General features: G+C 40.5%; 1 protein-coding gene across 3 annotated transcripts in view; it reads left to right on the top strand.

Moving 5' to 3' along the window:
- Positions 1–23633, top strand: part of Stk4 (serine/threonine kinase 4) — a 92289-nt gene that overhangs the window by 47115 nt on the left and 21541 nt on the right. For all 3 annotated transcript variants that reach the window (XM_055602303.1, XM_055602301.1, XM_055602302.1), the window contains one exon: positions 1774–1931. In XM_055602303.1, coding sequence (XP_055458278.1) covers positions 1774–1931 — 158 coding nt within the window. The remainder of the gene's footprint in view (positions 1–1773; positions 1932–23633) is intronic.

Genomic DNA, 23633 nt, shown 5'->3' with positions numbered 1-23633 from the left:
CCTTCCTTCCTTCCTTCCTTCCTTCCTTCCTTCCTTCCTTCCTTCCTCCCTCCCTCCCTCCCTCCCTCCCTCCCTCCCTCCTTTCCTTCCTCCCTCCTCCTCCTCCTCCTTCCTTCTTCCTTCATCACCATTTGAAAGCCTTTGCCATAGCTGAGCTTTAAGTGCATTCTCACATTTTCCTCTAGAGTTTATATTATCTGTTTTTTTTTTTTTTTTTTTTTTTTTCCTTTTTTAATTTTTTTTTTTGGGGGGTGAGATACATAACAAATGTAATCTTTTCCAAAACAGCTATGTGATGGTTTAGACTTTGTAGATTTTCTCTTCAAATGCGCAGGGAACTTAAGTATTTTGAACAGTTGGCATGGTCTGACTGTTTTAGCTCAGCAGCCCTGAGGCTAGTTGGCACTAGGTTTTCTGATTCTCCTTGTTTGTGGTAGGATGAAGTGAAGGGTCAGTGTGCAGTTGTTTCAGAGCCAGTCTATCCCCTTGAATTCCCAAAGGAAGGGACTGAGCACAGAACATGTCTTCCTGTCTCCTCAGCAAATCCAGTCCTACAGTTTTACAAGTTTTGCTTTATTGTAGTTTTCATAATACTTTGGTATGCAATAAAATGAAGCTTAAAAACTCACAAAGCAAACTTAAGAAGTGCCTTGTGTTTTACATAGAGCACATACAACACTACATCATGCCCTTTTTGGGTGACTGGCAGGTCTTAGAAGCAAGAATAGTAAGCATTGTTAATATCTTAAGTGGACAAACTTGGCATTGGTTGAAATGGTTGATGATAAAAAAGATGACAAATGTCTGAGAGATTCATTTAACATTTTGGTCTATTTTTCTCCTGTGTATATGATTTTACCCAGTTCAGCTCGTGATATGCATATGATATTGTACCCCATATAAATCACTTTTTAATAATATTTTAAAAGTTATTTATGGGCCAGACATGGGGTTGCAAGCCTTTAATCCCAGCTCTTGAAAGGCAGAGGCAGAAGGATCTCCAAGTTTGGGCCCAGCCTAGTCTTCATAGTGAATTTCAGGCCAGCCAAGGTTACAAAGGGAGACCTTGAACTTGCCTCCAACAAACAAACAAACAAAAAACCAAACAAACAGGAGTGAAAAGAAAATGGAAAAGAAAGTTATCCAAGGCTAGGGGTATAGTTCAGTGGTAGGATACTTTCCTGGTATGTTCAAGGCTTTGGTTTTGATCCTCAGTAGCAGAAGAATGTTACACAATATTTCACAAGTTGAAGGATTGTCCTTAACTTGTATTTTTTTCATGCATATTCTTTCAACAAGAATGTGAACTTACTAAGGAGCAGGCTCCTCCGGCATCATCCCCTGTTGGCTGTGATGCTTATAGACACTAATGAATACAATGGAACAGATATTTTTGTTTCCTTCTGAAATATTTCCAGTCTAAGTATTTCAAGAACATATAGGAAACCAATAATAATAAAAAGAACAACAACAATAATAATATAGTTATTGCTTGAAGTTTTCTCAGAATCATTGCAGTACCCAACCCTTTCTGTTTAGATATAAGGACTCTGGGAAATGGTTTACATATATTACAGGGGACCTCGGAGTCTTTATTTCCATAAGAAGTATTTTGAGTGAGAACTTGTGTGCTTTTCTTTAACTTCATTAGAGTCTTTCATAAAGAGGTCCTTATCCAACATCAGACTTGACCTGGAGGCTCTAGTTCTGTGGGCATCCTGACAACACGTGTGTCTGTCTTCCTTTTCATCTTTTGCTTTTCTTGGTTTTTAGGAAGAGATGAGACCATGCAGCCTGCAAAACCATCTTTCCTTGAATACTTCGAACAAAAAGAAAGGGAAAACCAGATCAGCAGCTTTGGCAAGAGTGTATCTGGCTCTCTGAAAAATTCTTCAGATTGGAAAATACCTCAGGATGGAGACTATGAGTTTGTGAGTAGTGCTGAACTAAATGGTTGTGTCTTCTGGGAAGGGTTTGCAGTTCACAGATCCAGTCTAGGCAACTTGTTGATAGCCTGAGCCTTGCACATTTGCTTACAAAGTTCGAGGCCTTGTAACTGCCCTGGCAGTAGCTCCAAGGCCAAGGGCCTCACTATTTTGAGACATTTTTACTGACATTTGAAAAATTCTGGGATATCTGACTTTTTTTCCTTTAAAAATCCTCCATTCACTTTCTATTTTCTGTTTTGTCTAGGTTGAAATGATTAAAAGAAATATTTCATAACCAAATGAAGAAGCAACCATCTTTCATAGTTTATTTGGGATTGTAGTCTTCTATTTATGGGTTGCACTAGCCTTGTTTTTATCAGTTATTCTTTTTAGACTGAGAAGATTGTTCTAAACCTTTTCAGAGCTCGTTATGTAAAACTGGATATGTTTCCCTCCTTTTTGTCACAGAGAGTTGCCTGCCTCTGCCTCCTGAGTGCTGGGATTAATAGCCTGCACTACCATTGCCTGGCTACATTCTTAAATTCTAAAGTGGGCTATTCAGTTGTATCATAATTCTGTTGGTCCTTATAAAAGAGTTTAGTTTGGGTAGTGGCTTTGAGCTCTAAGGGACATATCTGGTCCTTCTTTCCACTAACTGCTGACTGATACAGACGTGGTGCTGTCCTTTTATAACTTCATCTGTGCTGTCATAAAATTTTATACAACGAAGGATGAAGGTTTTTTGAAGACCAGAATGACTTATCTGAGTTAACTTAGACATTGGACCTGTGCCAAAGTCCAGCTTTATTTGCTTTATTGATAGTCTGTTTACTCATTTATCAAGATGGTGGTTTTTGAGTACTATCATGTGCTTGGCCCTATTGTAGAGGCCTGTAGAAGGAAACAGGCAGGTGAAAACCATCGCTCATGGAGATGTCATTCTTTATGAAGAATATAAGTGAAACATTTAGTATGTCTGATGGTGGTATTGTAGAAAATGCAAAGCACCTGGGTTAGGAGAGAGAAGGGTGTGTGTAGTGTGCGTATGTGTGGTGTGTGTGCGGTGTGTATGTGTTTGTACTCGTGTGTTTGTGTTTGTATAGCATGTGCATGTGTATACCTTTCAAGAATTGGGTATTGAAGGAAAAGTAGAGCATAGGTAAGAGAATGAGGATGTGAACCATGTAAATCTCCAGAGGAACAGCTTTTCAGGCACACAAAGTGACTGATACAAAGATCCTAAGTCAGAGACTTTAGCTTTTCCTCTTGAGTGACATGGGAATCCCTTGGCTAGAGGTGCCTTGATGTACTTTATACTTTGAAACTTGTATTCTGGTGCCTCTCTTAGCATGCAGCAGGAGGAACTTGGGTACAGTGTTTTTTACTCTGCAAAGGAGGCCACAAATAGGGGCAGGCCTGCTGCCATTGCCTTTCCCAGTCTTTGGGTTGATGGTAACTGCTTCTTACAGCTCTGTCTGCTGTTGTGAGGCAGAGTAATCCATAAGCATTGAGATGTGCCACTTGCTCCTTCATGTTGCCTGTGGAGTTGTCTTCAATTGATTTGTAAAGTTTAGTGGTTCTTTAAGCAAGTCTGTCTGAATTCCAGCCAGAAGATCACATGGCTGTTGCCATACATTACATAATAGCACTAAGTCTGTGCATTTGTCTGTTTTTTCATTTTCAGACACCATAGAAATAGTAGTTTTGAGATTCCAGTCTCTCAGGTGCTGTCAGCATTCCTAGGTCAGTGGTTGTAGAGTATGAAGAGTTCCTTCATCTTTGCCCTGGTTTTCTTAAGCTGAGTGAGTCATTGGCAGAGAGTTTGGTTTGATGGGCAGGCTCTTTCTACAGGAAGGCTTCCACTGGTCCCCAGAGAGTACTTTATTGGAAGAAGGTGATGGCTAGTGGAGTTGGATCCCATAAGTGAATAGGTTAGCCCTGTCTAATCTGTCCTGCACCCAAGACTCTTAATCCAAAGGCTGGAGCAGCATCCGGCCAGCATACACTCTGTGACTCCTGGATAATATTATAGAATTTAAACTCACTGGCTGGGTTTAAAACTTGAGAGATTTTATATAAAATGCTATATTCCCAGCTTGTCCGGAAACTTGGAAGATCTGGCCACACGCCTTGTTACTACTAGATGATGGTTATTTGGGCTCAGTGGCATCTCCCTGTTTGAGCATGGCTTTTCCTGTTCCTGACTTATCTGGCCAGCTTCACTGTTTTCTATAAACAGTCCAACCTATCTCACACTTAGAGATGCTTATGACTAGGGCTTTTGCTCCAAATCCAAGTTTGGATTTATATATGATGAGCCAAACTGTCCTGATATAAATTTCTGTTTTTACCTTCAGAATGCCAAAAGATTTCATTGAAGATACACACACATGCCACAGTATGCATTTGCAGGTCAGGACAGTTAAGGGGTATGAGTTCTTTCCTTCTACCATGTAGGCTCCCTGGGATCCAATTCAAGTACATAGGCCTGGTAGCAAGTGCCTTCATCTACTGAGCCATCTTGCCGCTTGAGAATTCCAATTTAAAAAAAGACTTGTTTATGTGTTTATGTGTGGAGCTGTGTGAGAGTATGTGCTCATGAATACATTGTCTGCAGAGGCTAGAATAGGGCATCAGATGCCCTGGAGTTAGAATACCAACTCCACCTGATGTGGGTGCTGGGAAATGAACTCATGTTACACACACACACAAACACACACTTAACTGCTAAGCTGTTTTCTCCAGGCTCCTGAAAATTTGTTCTTTAAAATTCTTGAAGGGCATTTCATATTTGAGTAATGAAACAAGATGGAATTAGGATGTACATGAAATATTGCTAAAGATCATGTGAAAGCTGCCTCTGACACCTTGGATTATAGCCCTTAACCACAATCCTAAGGCAAGGATTTGGAATGGTGGTCTAAAAGATGGCACACAGCGTGGTCCCCATTCGAGCAGCCAACCCGGAGATACTGAGCTAGAGTCTCTGAGGGCGGCACCAAGTGCTGTTTCAGCCTGTCCTTCTGCTTCTACTAAGCTGTGAAGGTCTGACCTAGAAGATTCTCAGACTCCAGTGAATCATTATTTTTTTAATTGGGTACCATAGTTCAAAGATAAGTGTGCTAACATTTTGTTAACAGTGTTTGATTTTTTTAAATTTTAACCCCCTTTTGAGTCTCTCACACTTTAATTGGAAATGTCAAGAATCAGATGGAACGTGGAGAATGTCTATAAACCTCTAAAGCAGCAGAGCCACTCTGCATTGAGGACGACTGCCTGGACAGTGTTAGCAAGCTTAGGAGATGCATCTGTGAGGCTGAATAACATGTTTACCTCAGCAACCTCAGAGAGAGGCTTTCTGAGTCCAGACAAGCAGTATTTAATTATGGAAATTATATAAAAATGCCCTCCTTGCTTCTGTCAAGGCAGTTGCTTTTTTTTTTGAAATGAACTTTTTGCCCAAAATGGGAATCAGGAAATAATTTAATTAGTAGTGACAGAATTTGATACTTAAAAAAAAAAAACAAACCTTCATATTTTCCTTTTGAAATTGAATTCTTATCCCATTTTTAAAATTGAATTGCCTTATTTACCAACTTAAAAAAACCTACAATGATTCCCTTTACTGTTTAAGATGTAGTGATTACTTAAAAACAGTGCTTAGAAATACAGTAGTCTTTAAAGCTGATATTCTATAAACAGATCACAGTTTTTAAATAAATATTCCTTTTATGAGAACTCACATATTCTTACTCTGCTGTTCCATATGCCATAAAATGCCTTAAATTTAAATCCAGTTTGGTTCATGAACCTCAAAAACAAAAACCCAACCCATAATACTTCAGTTTTAAAGTATTGCCAGCCTACAGTGAATGCATAAGACAGACAGCTGTGTTGTCCTGGAGTTCATAATGAGGGAAACAAACGTAAACCCAGTAAATTCAATAAATAAAATCAGTTAAGGTACAACTGGCTATTTTTGTATAGCATGGTAAAGGGAAAACATGGAAGAGACCTTGTATAGACAGAACATCCAGCAAAGACCCAGAAAGACCAAACCGTTGGAAGGAAAGGAAGCTGATCATGGACTGAGCAGTTCACAGACATAGCTGGGGTGAATAAGGAAGGAAAGAAATCATAGTGGCTAGAGCTGACTGTCAGACAGGAAATACAGACACACCAGTAATCATAGTAAATGTGGCTACATTGAAAGTGCCTGTTATATAAAAGATATATCTAAGACAGTATCTAAGACAGTGTCACTACAAAGCTTAAGATAGAGAAACAGGAAAGGATACACCATGCAAACACTAAAACTAAGGTAGGAATCAGGTGTGGTAGTGTGGACCTGTAGGCCTTGCTACTTGGGAGGCTAGGGTGAGGGGTTCCTCTTGGCCAGCATAGCAAGACAACAAACAACAGAACAACAGACAACAAAAACAGTAGTAAGATGAAACAATTCAAGACAAAAGATCATTGTATGGGAAGAAATCTACTTTTCATTGCTATGTGTATCTATTGATGGATGGTTAATCCATCAATATCTCACTATCCAATTTTAATATGCAATAGAAATATAATAATGGCATTAATACTATTCTCTCAAAAATGGACACTTCAGGAGCTAGAGACATAGCTCAGTCAGCAAAGTGCTTGAGGACTTGAGTCTCATCCCCGGGACCACATTAAAAAAAAAAAAATCCAGAGATTGTGGTATATGCTTTAAATCCAGCATTGGGGAAGTAGAGACGGACAGCTCCGTGGGGCTTACTAACCAGTCAGCAGCTTACACACTGTGCCCAGGCCAATGAGCACCCTGTCTCAAAAAAAAAAAAGTTGTTTGTGGGCCTCCTTATGCATGTGTACACAAGTACAGGAGCATGCGCGCGCACACACTCTCATTCTGGACATTTCAGGGTGGAGCTATAGTTCAGTGATGGAGTATATACTTAATATATGCAAAGACACTGGGTTTGGGCCCCAGCACCAAAACTAACACAACTCACAACATTTATAGCATAAGGAAAACTTTTCAAAGAAATATTAAACTTTAAAAACAAAATAGTCACAAAACTTTTAAAGTGGCTGAAAGAGAAATCTCATTCAGCATGAGGCAATATTATTTTGTCTATAATTCAAAAGTTTAGAAGTTAACAGTAAGAAAGTGGTCAGGCTACAGTGTCATACTTGAAAATCATCACAGAAACATCAGCACAGAAGGACTAAACTGTTGAGAAATGACCTACAGACAGTTCAGATTGCTATGGTTCAGAACTGTGTGCAAGAGGTGCAGAGTAAAGAAACTGCCAACATGACCATTCCGTGGTGTGGCTAAGATCTTCATTATGAATAAGAGAAAAATATCCAGAGGGATCTGGAAGAGTTGAGAGCAGAGGGAGAAGACTGGACGTGGTCAGGGCCGTTTGTGAGAGTGTAGCGGGGCAGGGAAAACTTTGTTCTTATAAAGAGAACAGATGGGTATCTGGGAGGAGGGAGCCTGGGGAGGCCAGTGTGGACTTTGAAATGTGTAAGTACTTCTGAGTAGGGACTGAGTGGTTCTGGAGGGCAGCATGGGCTTTGATAGGCAACCATAGGGGTATGTTGATGGATCCCTGTGTCCCTTCCTTCAGAGGTAAGGGAAATGGCTCATTTGGTAGATGGGAACTGCTTTCACTAGTTTCTGAGAATGTTGGCTCTTATGTAAACACCAGAAACCTCCTATGGTCCAGGTTGAGCTTGGCCTAGATTTTATTTTGGACCTAGTCAGTGGGACTGCTCTTTTTTAGGGGAGAACAGAATACCCTTTAGACCTGATAGGAACATATAGAATACAACAACAAAAAGCAGTATTGCAGCTAAAACATTAAATAGGGTAACAGTAAGAGCAGAAGTCAATGAAATGGGAAAAATATTAATTCACAAACCTGTCATTTTCTGGGAGGGACTTGGCTTTGATTGAGTATAAAAAGCTTATGTAGTGTTCCATCTTAATATCTTCTCTGCACGGCCTCTTTCTACACTTTCTAGTAAATTGTCTTCATAAAGTGCTTATAAAGCATGCTGTAGGGGGTTGTGGTTGTGGGTTAGTGTTGGAGTACTCAGTGTAGCCTCAGCCTGTCTAGCTTGCAGGAAGCTCTGGCTTCAGTCCCCAGCACTATGCACAAAATAGAACAAAGAAAACAGGAAAAAAAAAAAAACTGCTATAAGAAACACCATAATAACCCATGGGAAATTGCACCAGGTGGAGTCCCTACATGGCAAACCTCTCTTAGAAAAGCAGGAAACACGGCAGGTGGGCAGCTCAGGAGAGAGCAGGAACCTAGGGAAGGCATCCAGAGGTCTCACCTGAAGGGTCCTTCCTTCTTTTTTCTTTTAAATTAAAGATTTCTTTTTAGTTTATATTCATGAGTGTTTTGACTACATATATGCTGGGATTATAGACATGCTTTACCATCTGGCTGGAAGAGCATTTTGAAAGCTGGATGGGCTTTTTCTAACTAGAAGAGGAGGGAAAAGGTGTGAGCTGAGGTGGGGGGATCAGGGTAGTGTGGACCACCCACAGAAATGACTGGAGTGTGGGTGTGAGCAAATAGAAAAATGGCCTTAAGGAGACCTTGAGGTGAAGTCAGTCAGTGCTCAGTGTGCTGCCCTCCCCCAGAATATTTAGTTGTTTTGGGATTTTCCTGGGTGCTTTGGAGAAATTAAAAATAGACAGCCTACTGCAGCACAAAGCTAATACCTCTCTGAAGCGATGTGATAATTGGTCCTCTAGGGTGTTAAAGACTACCAGCTGTTGGTTCAGAATTAATTTATGAAAGTACCAGAACCTGAACGTTGATTGTTCAGATTTCCTAGGTAACTATAAGCCAGTAAGCTGTCTATTTGTGGGAGGACAGCATTAATTTTAGCCCTGAATTTTCCCCAAGAGGTTAGCAAGGAGTTTTTGAAACTTTATCTTAACTGTTAGGGCTCCAAACCTGATTGAAAGTTGAGATTTCTTTAGGATTTTATAAAGAGGTTTTACTGGATTGTTGCTCACTCATTCTTCATTACGTTTCGCGTTTCACTTTTAACTATGTATACCCCTTAGAAACTAGACACTGACTGAGATGTGAGATTTACCATTGTTTGACTTTGAGACAGGGATGCTTTGGGTAGCCATACTTAATACTTTCAAGGGTACATTGTCATGTTTTCTGGGAACCCAAATATCTTCAATTTAAGCCTTTACCTGCTATTTTATGGAGACAAAAGTATATTCTAAAGCATTGTGTTTGAGCTTATTTTTCATCTGCTTTATATGAATTTTAAAAATTATTTTATTTTCTTAAACATGCCTGTCTCCATGGTGAGATAAAATCTAGTAAATGCTGTCATGATCTAGTTACAGCAGCCAGTTCACGCTGTTGAACCCTCCGTCTCCACTCCCTAGCCCTTACCCTTGGCTTGTTGTCAAGTAAATCATAGGTGGGTATGTATTGTATTATTTATAAATTTTTTTATATGTGTATGCATGTATGTATAAATATAAGAATTTTATATCTTTTCATATAGAAAAATTTAAAGACCTCTTTAAATATAGTAACTCAATACACCTTTAAAATTAAAAATAATAATTATTTGATGTCATGAAGTACTTGTTACTGTTTAGTTTTCTCCAATCATATCTTTCAAAGTTTGCTTTAGAACTCTAACAAGATTCTTATGTGGTAGTTGATTGCTGTATTAATCAGGGCTCTCTAATGGAGTAGTTTAATAGAATGAACATGGATTTATACATGTATATATATATACATACATGCATATATACACATATATGAAATTGCAGGCAGCTGGGCATACCTGTGAGGAATTTTCCTTGGTTGGCTTATATTTATTATTATATATAAAGCAGTATTTCCTTGGTTGGATTATATATAGTATATATAATTATTATATAATATATATGTGTGCACACTTATTTTTTTAATTAGCGTGGCTTACAGGCAGTGGTCTGAGTAGTCCAACAAATGGCTGTCTCTTGATGGAAAAGCCAAGGATCCAGTAGTTTTTCAGTCCATGAGACTGGAATTTTCAGGAGTCCCAGAGAAGTACTAGAGAACAACTGTTTTTCAGTCTGTGTTGGAGTTTTAAAAATTAGGTAATACCAGTGAAGGGCATCTCAGCAGCAGGATAGATGAATTTTTCAGCCAGAGTGAGGGCAACAGCAAAAACTAAAAGCTTCCTTCTTCCATGTCCTTTATGTGGGCTGCCACCAGAAGGTGTGGCCCAGATGTAGCGTGGGTCTTCAGCCTTAACCAAGGAAAATCTCTCACAGGTGTGTGCACTGCCTGGGTTTTAGTTAATTCCAGATATAGTCATGTTGACAACCATGATTGGTCATTATAGTTGCTGCCTCTTACATCACTTCTTCCATAGTCCCTTTTTCCCACACACTTTGTGATACCAGTGGTTGTTCCTTATAGTTGGTCAGATTTCTGAATATTTCCAATTATGTCTAAGTGATCCTTTTAGTATATTCTAAGTTTCTTATATGTGGGTAGTTCAGTGTATAACAGCAGCTCTCAGGACCCCTTCACATTTTTCTGAATTATTGGGATCCTCAAAGAGCTTTTATTTGTGTGGGTCTGAATGTAGTTTCTCCTCTTTTCCCTCCCCCAGGATCTCCCCCCCCTTCCTCTTTCATCTAACCTGGATCAATGCCCCACTTCACCTCCCCTCAGAAGCCTTCCTGGGACATCAACTAAATACATAACAAGCTACAATAAGGCCAGGCACATATTCTTAGACCAAAGCTGGATGAGGCAACCCAGTAGGGAAAAAAAGGGTCTCAAAGGCAGGTAAAAGATTCAGGGACAGCCCCTACTCCCACTTTTAAGACTCCCAAGAGAACACGGAGACACACAACCATAACATATATTTAGAGGACTTAGGTCAGACTCATACAGGCCCCCTGATGTCTGTGAGCCCACTTGAGTCCAGTCAGTTGGTTCTGTGGGCTTCATTCTTATGGTGTCCTTGATGCCTCTGGCTCCTCCAATCCTTCCTCCCCTCTTCCATAGGATTCCCCAAGCTCCACCTAATATTTGGCTGTGGAACTCAGCATCTGCTCCCATCAATGGCTGGTTGAAGTCTCTCCAGTCTTTCTGATGATGATTATACTAAATCCCAGCATATCCTGTAGGCATGACAAACTGCAGGTCAGAGGTTTTGTGCTTAGGTTGGTGTCCCACTCCTTCCACTTGAGGCCTTGCCTGGTTACAGAGGATGGTTTAGGATCTGTGTCCCCACTGCTAGGAGTTGTTGCTAGGGTCACCCTTATTTCATTACACTAGGTTTCTACTTCACTCCCAAAATAGTGTGTAGGTTTTACCTGTTGATACTTGACAAAATTAAAACTAAAATAGGTAGGATTCAACCTCAGTTTTAGCACTCTTGCTTAATAATAGCATGAGCAAGGCTCTTAATTTGAAGTGTTCCCCCACCAAAAAAAAAACAAACCTCAATTTTAAGAATCTCTTCGTGTTCTAAAGCAGAATAAAATGATTTATTGGTTCATTTAAAATAGCAGTGAACCTAATAAGCATTAATATAAATATTTTTGTGAAAAATAATATTCTATTCTATAGCAAAAATATGTAATGGACAGTATAAGTATGTTTTCAAATCTGTATGAATAAGAGATGTTGTGGAAGGAATATTAGATTCTAGAGGGCTTCTCTACTCCAATTAGTTCCCAAATAATCGACACAGAGACCTTGTAGAATTATAAAAGCTTCAAGGCAAAATAACTAGACAGGTATCAATCCCAAGCTATTTTGCTATTTCTCAGTTACACACTCCAAATTATTTGCCATAATTGTTCCTGCCTGGGCTGCTATATTCCATCAGCCTAGCCCCTCATGCCCATGTGCTCATGGTTCATTCTGCTTCCTTCTCTTGGCTTCTCCTGCTATCTCTTCTGCTTCCTCTCTCTCCTTCCATCCTCCCAACTTCAAGGTCCCCATCTGACCCTAAACCCAGGAAACCTAAGCCCCGCCTACTTTTCTTCTGCCCAGTTACAGGCTCTTAACTAATTTTATTAACCAACTTTAAATTGGGGAACAAGGTTTATACAACATTACTTGCCATGTGTAAGAATGTGCTCATCTGGATAGCAACCAGAGCCTGGGGGCTAGTGATCAGCATTAAAATACATAGCACCAGACCAACCCCAACAGGGAGACATCTAGATTATTATGTGAGAATTTGCATTCAGTTTGTCATGTGTGGTTTTGTGTGAAGAATGTCTTGCCAAACAAAGATGTATGATTGGAAAAGGGAGATGCATTGTAATAGCTCGTTCAGATAATTGCAGATATTTTTCTTCTATCTTCTATACAGGGTTTTTTTCCTTTTGAAAAAGATCCCTATTTTTAGGTGTGTGTGTGTGTGTGTGTGTGTGTGTGTGTGTGTGTGTGCTGTGTGGTTGTGGGTGCAGTGCAGAGTCTGCAGAGGTCAGGGAGGGCGTTGTATCTTTCAGACCTGAAATTACAGGTGGTTGTGAGCTGCATGACTTAGGTGCTGGGACTTGAACTTGGGTCCTCCGAAAGACCCACAGATGCTCTTCTCTACTGAGCTAGCTCTTCAGCCCCAACAATGGTGGTTTCTTAAAGGTTAGCGATGTGGAATCTGAGTCCATCCATGAGCTGCTCGTGTTCCAGAACTGCATATGGGAATGCATTGAGCCTGTGTTTGGATGAGGGTTTACTTGCACATGGTTTTGTAACACCGTGGCTTGGTCATCTGGAAAACATTGGCTCAGTGCATTTACAGAGAGCTGCCAAAGTGTTGGCATTTCATTATACAACATAAGAAGATTATGTTCCTTGACGTTATAACCAGTCTCATCTACAGAGTGTCTGTGTAGGGGAAGCTGTCAAACTCACCACAGCACAATCAGTTTTTCTCAAGTTCTAATTTTTGTTTGAAAGTTGGAATTTTATCATTGGCGGCAAACACTGTCTGTCAGCTGTTTTAAGTGCCAGACTTACTTTTTTCATTTTTAAAGGAAATGTCTGCTAGATACTCAAGTCTGCATAACCAGTTTGGTAATGTTTCTTTCAAGTGCAATTCACATTGCAGAAATAGAAAAAGCAGCTGTTTGAGATCATATCTCGATTGTGCAATTGCTATGCTTAAGACAGCAGTCAATTTCATTAAAAAAAAATTCATTGTGGACACCATTTTATTTTTATTTTTTATTTATTTTTTATGGTTTTCAAATTTTTATTATACTTTATTCACTTTGTATCTGCCCTGTAGCTCCCTTCCTCCTCCCCTCCTAATACTTTCCTCCCTCCCCATCCCCTTCTCCATGAAAGCCCCTCCCCAAATCCACTGATAGGGGAGGTCTTCCTTTCCTTCCTTCTGATCCTATTCTATTAGGTCTCATCAGGAGTTGCTGCATTGTCTTCCTCTGTGGCCTGGTAAGGCTGCTCCCCCCTCAGGGGGAGGTGATCAAAGAGTAGGCCAATCAGTTCCTGTCAGAGAAAGTCCCTGTTCCCATAACTATGGAACCCACTTGGACACTGAACTGTCATGGGCTACATCTGTGCAGGGGTTCTAGGTTATCTCTATGCATGGTCCTTGGTTGGAGTATCAGTCTCAGAAAAGTCCCCTGTGCCCAGATTTTTTTGATCTGTTGCTCTCTTGTGGAGCTCCTGTCCTTTCCAGGTCTTACTATTTCCCATTTCTTTCATAAGATTCCCTGCACTCAGCCCAAAGGTTGGCTATAAGTCTCAGCATCTGCTTTGATACCCTACAGGGTAGAGCCTTTCAGAGGCTCTCTGTGGCAGGCTCCTGACTTGTTCCCTGTTTTCTCCTTCTGATGGTGGACACCACTTTAAAAGGCTGTAATTAAATTAGTACTTTTACAACTTTATCTGAAAGCATCCTAAAGGAATAAATTTTAATTTTTTAAGGTGTTTTATTTTATTTTTCAAGTGTAGTTTATAGCCATGAAAAATACAGTAACTGCCAATGCTTGCTTGTTGCTGCTTCTTGTCTAATAATAAAGTTAGCACTTATACTTCCAGTCCTCGCTTTCTGCTGCCAGTCCAAGTGTCAATACAAGCAAAGCCACAGAAGGTCTTATGACTGAGACAGTTTGATCTTACAAAGAGGGCTCCATGGCCATAACTGAGGGACTGCTGATTGGGCTCTCAAGCTGGGGTAGGCTCAGGTTCAGCATTTTGGCAAAGACATTTCATGGTATATTTGTGTTCTTCCTCTAAGGTTTGGCAGCAGTCTTCTCTCTTTTATTTTGGTAAAAGCTACTGAAGGCAGTTGCCTCGGTGCCATTTTACTCAAGAATGCAAAACTGTGATAACTGACCACTTCTCTGTTTATCTTACGGAGATCTAGCAGTAAGCATTTCGTTAATGATATATACACTTGTGGCTTAGTTTTCTGGTTTAGAAAAGATTTATATTTTAAATTTATATTTAGACTTTCTCCTTTATTTGCCATTTTTCAAAGTAACTATTTTGTTCCCTGCTATTATGTAAAGATGGCTAGCAATTTTTAAAGTTTTTTTTCTTTAAAAATTAATTTTTGGTTAGTATACAAAGAAATGCATTTTATTGTGACATTTTCTTTTTTTTAAATTACATTTGTATGTATGTATGTATGTATGTATATATGTATGTATTATGAGCACTTGTATAGAAGTAAGAGGACAAATAATTGGTGTTGTCTCTTCTCTTTCACCATGTGTGTTCTGGTATAGAACTCAAGTTGCCAGGCTTGGTAGCCAGATGAGCCATCTTGCCCATCCTACTGTGTGATTTTCATGTAGGTACCATTCTGCTTGGTTCTTTTCCCTCTCATGCTGTGCTCCCTTTTCTTCCTTTCCACCCTGGCTGTTCTTCCCCCAAGTAGTACTCTTTTTTTTCATGTCATTCATCCCATCTCCTCTTGGTTATACCCTTGCTCTTCTCATTCCTTTCTTACTTTCATGTCCTGCATTTCTGTATTTGTCTTTCAGAGTCTGACTTATTTGCTTGATGTAACAACTTTCAGTTCTACCCATTTTTCCACAAATGGCCTACCTTCATTCTTCTTTATAGCAGAATAAAATCTTCTTGTGTCCATGAACCGCATTTTCTGTATCTATTCATGTGTTTATGGACATCTACCTGGGCTGACATGGCAGTGCAGCAGTAAATACTGATATACAAGTATTTCTGTGATACATTCACTTGCCTCCTAGATATACCAGTAGTGGATCATATGATAGTTCTGGCTTTAGTTTTGAGAATTTGCTTGTTTGCTTGCTTGCTTCTGTATTTTTGAGACAAGGTCTCCCTCTGTAACCCAGGTTAGCCTCAGATTTGTAGCAATCCTCCTACTTCAGCCTCCCAGGTTCTGGGATTACAGGTGAGTGCCACCAAGCACTGCTTGATTTTAGTTTTTAGTGGATGGTCCATGTGGAGTTACATAGTGGCCACACAGGTTTACACCCTTCCCACCTGCAGGCCCCACAGGATTATGTAAACATTCTTCTCTGTCCAACCCCCACCAGCCTTTGTTACTGATTAATTTGTTTTCTTTCTTTAAAAAAAACTATGTGTGTGGGTGTGCCTGTGCGAGTTTCTGTGCACCACCTGTGTGCAGGTGTCCCAGGAGGCCAGAAGAGAACGCAGGGTCAGCTGCAGGGACTGGAATGACAGATAGTCACCTGATTTTATTTTTGCCTTTGAGAGCTGTGTGTTTAGTTAATTAGCCCATTTAGTTAGTAGATGATTTATAACTTTGACCTTTAATTCTTGGAGTTGTTTATAGATTCCGGATAGCAGTCCTCTGTTGGATATATAGCTGGCCAAGGTTTGATCCCACTGTAGAGTCTCCACACTCTGCTGGCTTCCTTTGATGTGCAGAAACTTTTTGTCAATCTTGGGATGATTTCCTGAACTCTTAGAGTCTATCCCAGGAAGTCCTTGCTGTTCCTACATATTGAAGAATTTTCATTGTCTCATTTTAGACTTTACGTGAAGGTCTGAATTAATCTAGTTTCTTACTTTTTTTTTTGGCATGTGGCTTGTGCATGTGTACTTGCTCATGTGCATGTGTGGAGGGGCATACCTGCACACGGTTCTCAAAAGAAAAAAAAATTAAATGAACGGAATACTTTGCCATTCTAGAAAGCAAGGAAGATCTTGAGATCTACTGCAGTGTACATAAACCATACCCCAATAAGCCAAGTTTAAAAAGAACTGAGTTACAGTGTTGGGACGTTTGCAATTTTAATTGAAATGCATAAAATATTCTGAAACTTACGAATTCATAATGATTAATAAAAAGATCATTAGAGAGCCTAAGACAGGAATGTGGCTCAGTGCCAACCACTTGCCTAGTATATATGAGGTCCTGGGTTTAAGTCCCCACAGGGAGTGGGATACTGCAAGGAGAAGATGGACAAGGAAAGAGGAAAAGGTAGGGGAGGAAGGGGAAAATGCAGTTCTGTCACGTCCGGTGACATGACCACTTGTGTCCAGGAGTCCAGGGCTACCCTGGGCAACATGAAGCCCTTTCTCTTAAAGGGAAACTTGAAGGAAAAGGTAGGGAAAGGGAAAGGCAAAGGGAAGAAGATTGTGTGGCTTGTATCTGAATTATTACACAATGAAGGCAAAAGTTTTTCTTGGTGGGGTATGTGCAGGGGATTAACTGAGGACCCTGTGCATGCTGCAGACACACCGTGCCACTGAGCAATACACCCAACCACAAGAAGTTGCATCTTGAACTGTTTGGCTAAATTGTATTTGTGGCTGATTTGAAGGTAATTCAAGGACTGGGTTTGATGTATTTCCGAGAGGCACTGTCTCATTCCGAGGTTTACTGGAGGAAAGCACATACAGTTGCTGATCCTTGCTTACAGAACTGTGGACTGCCCGAAGTTTGAAGTTGTCTGTGGTGGTCATTATTGCGGGAAGAGTGATGGTCCTCTCTGCCATCATCTCCACTTGAAAGAAATACTAAGAGTTACCTTTATTCAGACTTGGTATCAGCAGATGTTTTGTAAAAATTAATTCGCACTGAAAATCAAAAGACCTTTCATAAAATTTGGATTTTAAATCATAAAGAGATTTTAAAACTTTATAAAGATTTAACCTTTAAAATTTTCTTTTTATTATTATTATTTTCTATGTATGAGTGTTTGTCTGCACATTTGCCCTTGCACCATGTGCATGCCTAGTGTCCATGGAGGCCAGAAGGAGGTGTTGACTTCCTCTGGAATTGGAGTTACAAAGATGGCTATGAGCTGCCATGTTGGTTTTCTAGAAGCAACCAGTAGTCCTAACCAATGAGCCATCTCTCCAGCCCTTCAATATTTTTTTTTTAAGATGGGGTGATAATACTGTATAATTTTACGACTAAGGAAAGGATTCAGAGTTCAAGGCCATCCTCGGCTACACAGTGAGTTTGAGGACAGCCTGGACCACATATCCTGTCTTAAAACCAACACCAGCAGCATGGCCCTGGCATGAACACACTGAAGCAGTGCGTGAAACACAATGGGCAGTAAGTCCACACCCTTACAGCCACCTAATCCTTAGCAAAAGTGAAAGAGACATAAAGGATGGAACGGGAGCTAGGGAGCCGGGTGCACCATGCTTGCTGTGCAAAACATGAGGACCTGGGCTCAGATCCCAGCATCTGTGTAAGTCGGGTGGTGCAGCCTGCACCTCTGATCCCAGAGCTGGGGGAAGCAGGGACAGTAGCATATCTGGGGCTTAGCTGGTCTTGCTTAATAGGTGAGCTCCAGGTTCAAAGACAGACCCTGACTCAAAAATTAAAGAGAATATCCAATAAAGGGGCTCATCCCAGGAGAGGCTAATTCTCTTTCTCCTGGTAGCCATTACTGGACTTTGCTCTTTGTTTAGAGGTAGGATTCCATAAAAATTTTCCACTTCCACATTAATATGTCTATTGATATTGTCATTGTTTTGGGAAAAAAATTAAAAAAAAATTAATGTTAAAATATTTAAAGAGGAGAACAAAAATGGACAATATCAACCTCTGGCCTCCACACATGTGCTAAACCTGGGGACAGACAGTTTTTGATGAAATTCTTGGTTTCTCTTAGTAGGAAGGGCTGTAGAGACCAGTCTTGACAAAGGTGTCACTGCAGTCAGGTCACACTGTTTTCTACAAAGGTTTATGTCTATTACACCTTCCCATGCTAAGCACAGGCTACATATTCAGTGCTCCACTTACCCGAGCTCATCCTGTCTGTAACTCCTTTCGCCAGGTGGTACCAGTATCTGTTTTACCTTCCATAGTGAGTGGCAACACCAGCGCTCTCTCCCACAGGCTGCCGGCCTTTGTCCTCTGATTGCCACATGGCTGATCCTTGGTGAGCAGGCAGATCTTTGTTTAACATGGCTTTCTGTTTTCACAGTTTACTTTTTAATTTCCTCTTTGGTTGTATAGACTTACAGTTCTGAGTGGAAATCCATAAAACAAGGTTGCTCAGCTGTTAGCTCATTACCATAGGCCTCCTACCTTGTTTCTTCCCCTTTTTGTTATGTTCACAGATGGGGCTGAGGGCAGATGCCAGACATTCTCTCTCTCTCTCTCCCTTTCTCTTATTCTGTTGTAGCGGTAATGGACACCACATCCTTTTCTCTGCCTCTGTTGACTTTATGTGATCACTCCGTAGGAAGAACTGTGAACCAGTTCTTTTTTCTTCATGCATGGTGTCTTGTTGAGGATGTCCTGCATTTAGCACAGCCCCTCCTGTGGCCACATGCTCGGGCTGCTGGTGTGGCTTTAAAGTTAATACGACAGGTGGAGGTGGTGCACACCTTTAATCCCAGCACTCAGGAGACAGAGGCAGCTGCATCTCTCTGAGTTCCAGGACAGCCAGGGATACACAGATAAACCCTGTCCTGAAAAACAAACAAACAAACAAACAAAAAGTTAATACATAAGCCTAGTCATAAACTAGGAATTATATACATATATACACATTAGAATTTTTGCCTTTGGTTCTTATTGTGTTTCAGTTTTGAGTGGCATTATAAATTGCCTCTTTAGGTTTCTGGTTTTTCCAGAAAGGAGTAAATTTTCTCAGAGGATTCCCCTCTGCCAGCCTGTTGCTGTTTATATAAAGCACCTAATCCATAAGATTAATTTAATCATAACACACGTGCCACAGCAGAATGAGCAGTCAGTCTCCTGGCCAGACATCATTAGCTTGCCCCAGACATCAATCACAATGTTGCCACCTTGATGCCAACAAGTGAAGAGGTCCTGGAGGCCTAGAATTCCTAAGTGCTGTCATCAGAGCCTGACATTTCAGAGTTTGAGTCTCCTAACAGCCAGGACCAGATCTGGTTCAGTTACTTTAATGTCCCATGAAGTCAGAAAAGAAAAAAAAAAAACAACTAAGTTGTGTGTGTTGTTTATTATTTGTCAAGTTTCCAAAGCTGGAAGATATATTAAGTGTTAATTAGCTATTGATCTAAAAAACATTTTTAATTTTTTATCTGGCTTTAATTATTTCTTTATTATTGGACTTGCAGCCATAACTTTGCATTGTGATCTCACTCACCTAGACACAGGTTTTTTCATATTTTCCCTTCAGTGTGTCAGAAATACCTTATCCAAACTTTGCAGCTTTACATCCCATTTCTTTTCTCATGTGGGCTCCTAACTGTTCAGTTACTTCAAAGGTCCATGTTCCCAGGACATAAGATGTTGAGAAGACTAAAGGAGAGATTTAGTACAGCCTTTTCACTTCTATCTAAAGTCAGAGTCTACTAGAACTCTGCAAGTAGGGATGGAATCAGGAGGATGGAGCTCAAGGCTGGCCAGACCCCCACAGATAGAGAACTAGAGCCTGCTCCTCTTTTCTGCCTCATGTGCTTGTATGCCCAGGGCCTCTGGAAGAAGGGGGTCAAGTCCAGTGGAACTTGTTGCGCTATCTCAAGATGTCCCCTGCATGTCAGCCTCTCTGTTCCAGTGTGGTCACTGTGCTTAGAACTCCTGATGCGCCACTGCCAACCAAACATTCACAGCCGGGCACTGCCTTCGGGGCAGCAGTTTACTCCAGTGATAACTCTGGGGTGAAGACACACCACTTTTCCTTGCTTCCGCTCAGTTACAGTTTGGTTACTAAGATTTCCAGCTGGCAGAGTGGGGAAGTAGCTGCACTGAGAGGATTCAAAGAGGAAAGAACTCACGGATGGCCGATTATTTCATTACATCTAAGAGAAGCCACGGCCAGCAGTGTTGGTGATTCTGCACAGCCAAAGTCTGGGGAGTTTTGACTGAAAAGTGTTAGATTAACATTTACTAGGACACCCAGGCCTGCAAAGAAAAGCCCTGTCTTGGAAGGAAGGAAGGAAGGAAGGAAGGAAGGAAGGAAGGAAGGAAGGAAGAGGAGGTTGTATAAAATAGCAGTTGGCCCTCTGCATCAAAGACGGTTGTGTCTCATGTTCCAAAGTACAGTTACATGGCAGCAAGATGGTCAAGGCCACTAGAGTTGGGCTTTTAGTATCAGGTTCTGGTTTGACTGTGTGATGAGTTTCCTCTCTCTTGTCTGTAAAATGGAAAAAGAGCCTGTGATGCTGTGAGTAAATAGGGCAGTGCATCTGATTTGCCTGCACTGTGGCAGGCACTTTGTAAATGCCAGCTCCCTGTTTTTCTCTTTTCTTGAATCATTATCAACAGAGTTAGCTGTAGTTATTTAAATCTTTTCCTCAGTGATTGGCTGTTGACTTCCTTATGAGAGTAGAGACACATCCTCAAAGAGCACTTGACTCCAAACAGGCTCATTTACAAAACAAAGGAATTTAAACTCTGCCAGTGGGAAATACCAGAAGTCTTGGGCCTCATTTTTAGATTGTCTCTGCCCATTCCTCCTGCCTCTTCCTTTCCCCACTCGAACTTTCCTTTCATCTCTCTTACATATTTATTCCATTTGTTTTCTTTTCCACTTTCCCCTCATTTCATGAACTGTTGATGTTCAGGGATATTTCTCACATAAAGTTCTTCCCTGTGACAGCACACTTTGGCCAGTAGATGGCAACATTTTGCTTCTCCTGTGCCGGCTGCTGTGTGCAGTCTGTGACAGAGGCTGCTAGCTATGCATAGTGCATGACAAAATTAATTTACCAGTCTTGAAGTTTGACTTTGTATGAAATAACATTTCTTGAAAACGAGTACCTCACCATCCAGACCAGATTTCTTAAGAAGAAACAACAGAGATCTCTCAGGTGCCAGAGAGCCTTAGCTGGGGCCTTAGTGAGTGGCTCTCCTCTTTGAACTTGAGATTTGTGGTTTGCAGAAGTCAAGCATGAACCCCCCTGTCCTGTTCTGATTTTTTTTTTCTTCTTGTTTGGAGAAAGAATCAAAGGCAATGTAGATTGGATTTGTGAACCAGAATTACCTTAAGATTCGTAAAATTCTGTTAGCATAGAATTTTAAGGCTGATTATGTTTGAGTTGTTTATTAAGTATTTTATTTCTATTTCACATATTTCTGTAAAAAAATATTGTTAGCTCTTTGAATGAGGAGAGATAATGCAGGAACAACAGAAGGCCAAAGCACTGGTAGCACACGCCCAGCGATTGTGATGTTGCCACCATTGAGTACAAAGTCTGATGCAGTTAAAGTATAGTCAGCGTTTTTTATTTGAGAACATGTTTGTGAGAGAATGAGATAAGGTTATTTATACACACACATATATACATAATTTTTTTAACAGTTTGAGAAATGGAAGCCTAGAGGCCTTTTTATAAACAAGCCAGTTTTCTTTCTTCATGACAGAATTAGGTCCCAGGTGTTTTCCTGGTTCTCTTAACTCTTGTATGCTTTCTTTTACTGAAAACAGTCAAGGCTGTGAGCCTATATTCGATACCTAGTTTGTGTTACGAGCCAGGAATAAAGGTCATTTTTAATATGTAATGGGAACTGACATAACCAGGGCGATGACAGCAGAGGGACATTTATCCTTGACTCAAAGTGGGCTTTCATACTTATTCAGAATACAAAGACTGACAAACTTTTCATTTTCTTGGTCATCCAGGTGATTCCCCAAGTTGAAGCAATCTTTTGTTACCATATTATTTACTTTGTGACCATGGGCTTTACAATAAGTGTGTTGTCAGGAAATGTCATGCTAACTAAAAGGATATTATTATTTTAGGCATCCTTTTAGCTTTGACCAAGTGTAAGCTCTGTCAAAACAAAGATGCCTATTATAAAGGAGTCTTAATGGCTATAGCAAAGATTTTGATGGATTTTTCTGGTGGTACCTCTGTCACAATGTGCCTATTAATCTCATTCAGGAATGTGCTCCTGAATTTTTCTTTCACGTCTTACCTCTTATTTCTGCTAATTTCCCCTCCCCTCATGCTCCATATGAGTGACAGATACTGAATATCTTTAACAGTCTGTATGTGTTGATTATTTTTCTGTCTTGTTTTCTGCTTTGTTCGCAGGAATGCTTTCCACCTTAAGACTAGGGTATAGGGGCTGGAGAGGTGGCTCAGGGGTTCAGAGCACTTGCTGTTCTTGCAGAAGACCCAGGTTCAATTCCCAGCAAACACATGATTGCTCATAAACATCTGTAATTTCAGTTCCATGGGCTTTGACACCCTCTTCTGGCAGGCAGACATGTAGCGTGCAGATAAAATATCCATACGCATAAAATAAAATAAACATAAAAAAAGACTAGGTTGTAGAGTTTGGGATGAAAATAGTCCAGTGCATATTGTACCCCATTCATTTTGTACCATTCATTTCTCACACTTTCTCAGGGTAGATCTTATTCCTGTTTATTTGGTAGCAAGGCTTGGAAACACTAGGTGACGTATGTGGGCCATACAGAGCACATGGTAAGTAAGTGGCAAGCTTAGGCTTTCAGCTTTCATGTGGAGCCTGTTATTATCCTTTGGATAACATGTGTTTCTGCCTGGGAAATGTATGTTGCTCCTGAACCTGTGCTCAGTTCCGGTGCTGTGCTTGTCTTTCTCTGATGTGCCCAACATATGGCAAACAGTCGCATCACACAAAGTGTTCAGAATGTGTTACTTAATTCTGTCATCTTAGCCCATTTATACATTCCTTGAAGAACTATAGATTTAAGTGGAGATTTTCATTTTGTGATAGATTTTCACCTGTGTTTATAGGATTGTGTTACGAAGAGTGTAAATATGACAGATGTAGAATGTAGGTTTTTGTTTGTTTTTCTTTTTCTCTCTTTTGGCAAACCTTGGTAGAGCACATTGATTAGAACTGCAGTGTTGGGAATACCCCGGATCGAAGTTAGATAAAGTCTATTAAGCATTTAGAAAGTGCTTGGCATTCTACTCTGTTATTAATATGAGGCTTACATATAAAGAGAGCAGTGGGTTAGGAATCAGGTCTGACAGTAGCTAGCTTTGTGTTCTTGTCAGGTCCCTTACCTTTCTAGTTCCTTGAGCTCTCTCAGATTCTCTTGGTCTTTGCTCATCTATAAAATGGAACTACTATGTATTTTTCACAGCAGCCGTATGAGCCCGAAAAGGGCTAGAGGTGGCATGTCGAAGACGTTTACAGGTTTCTTCCTGTGATGCTTTGGGCCCTCAGGGGATTAAAATAACACCAGAGTCAGGGTAACTGAGCAAGAGCAGTTACGTGCTTGGTTCTCTCATGAGGTCCATCCACAGCTGTGGT

The sequence above is a fragment of the Psammomys obesus genome, unplaced genomic scaffold (assembly GCF_907164565.1).
Source record: "Psammomys obesus unplaced genomic scaffold, mPsaObe1.curated_primary_1811, whole genome shotgun sequence".
Lineage (NCBI taxonomy): Eukaryota > Metazoa > Chordata > Mammalia > Rodentia > Muridae > Psammomys > Psammomys obesus.
This window is presented reverse-complemented; position numbering and strand designations above follow the sequence as displayed.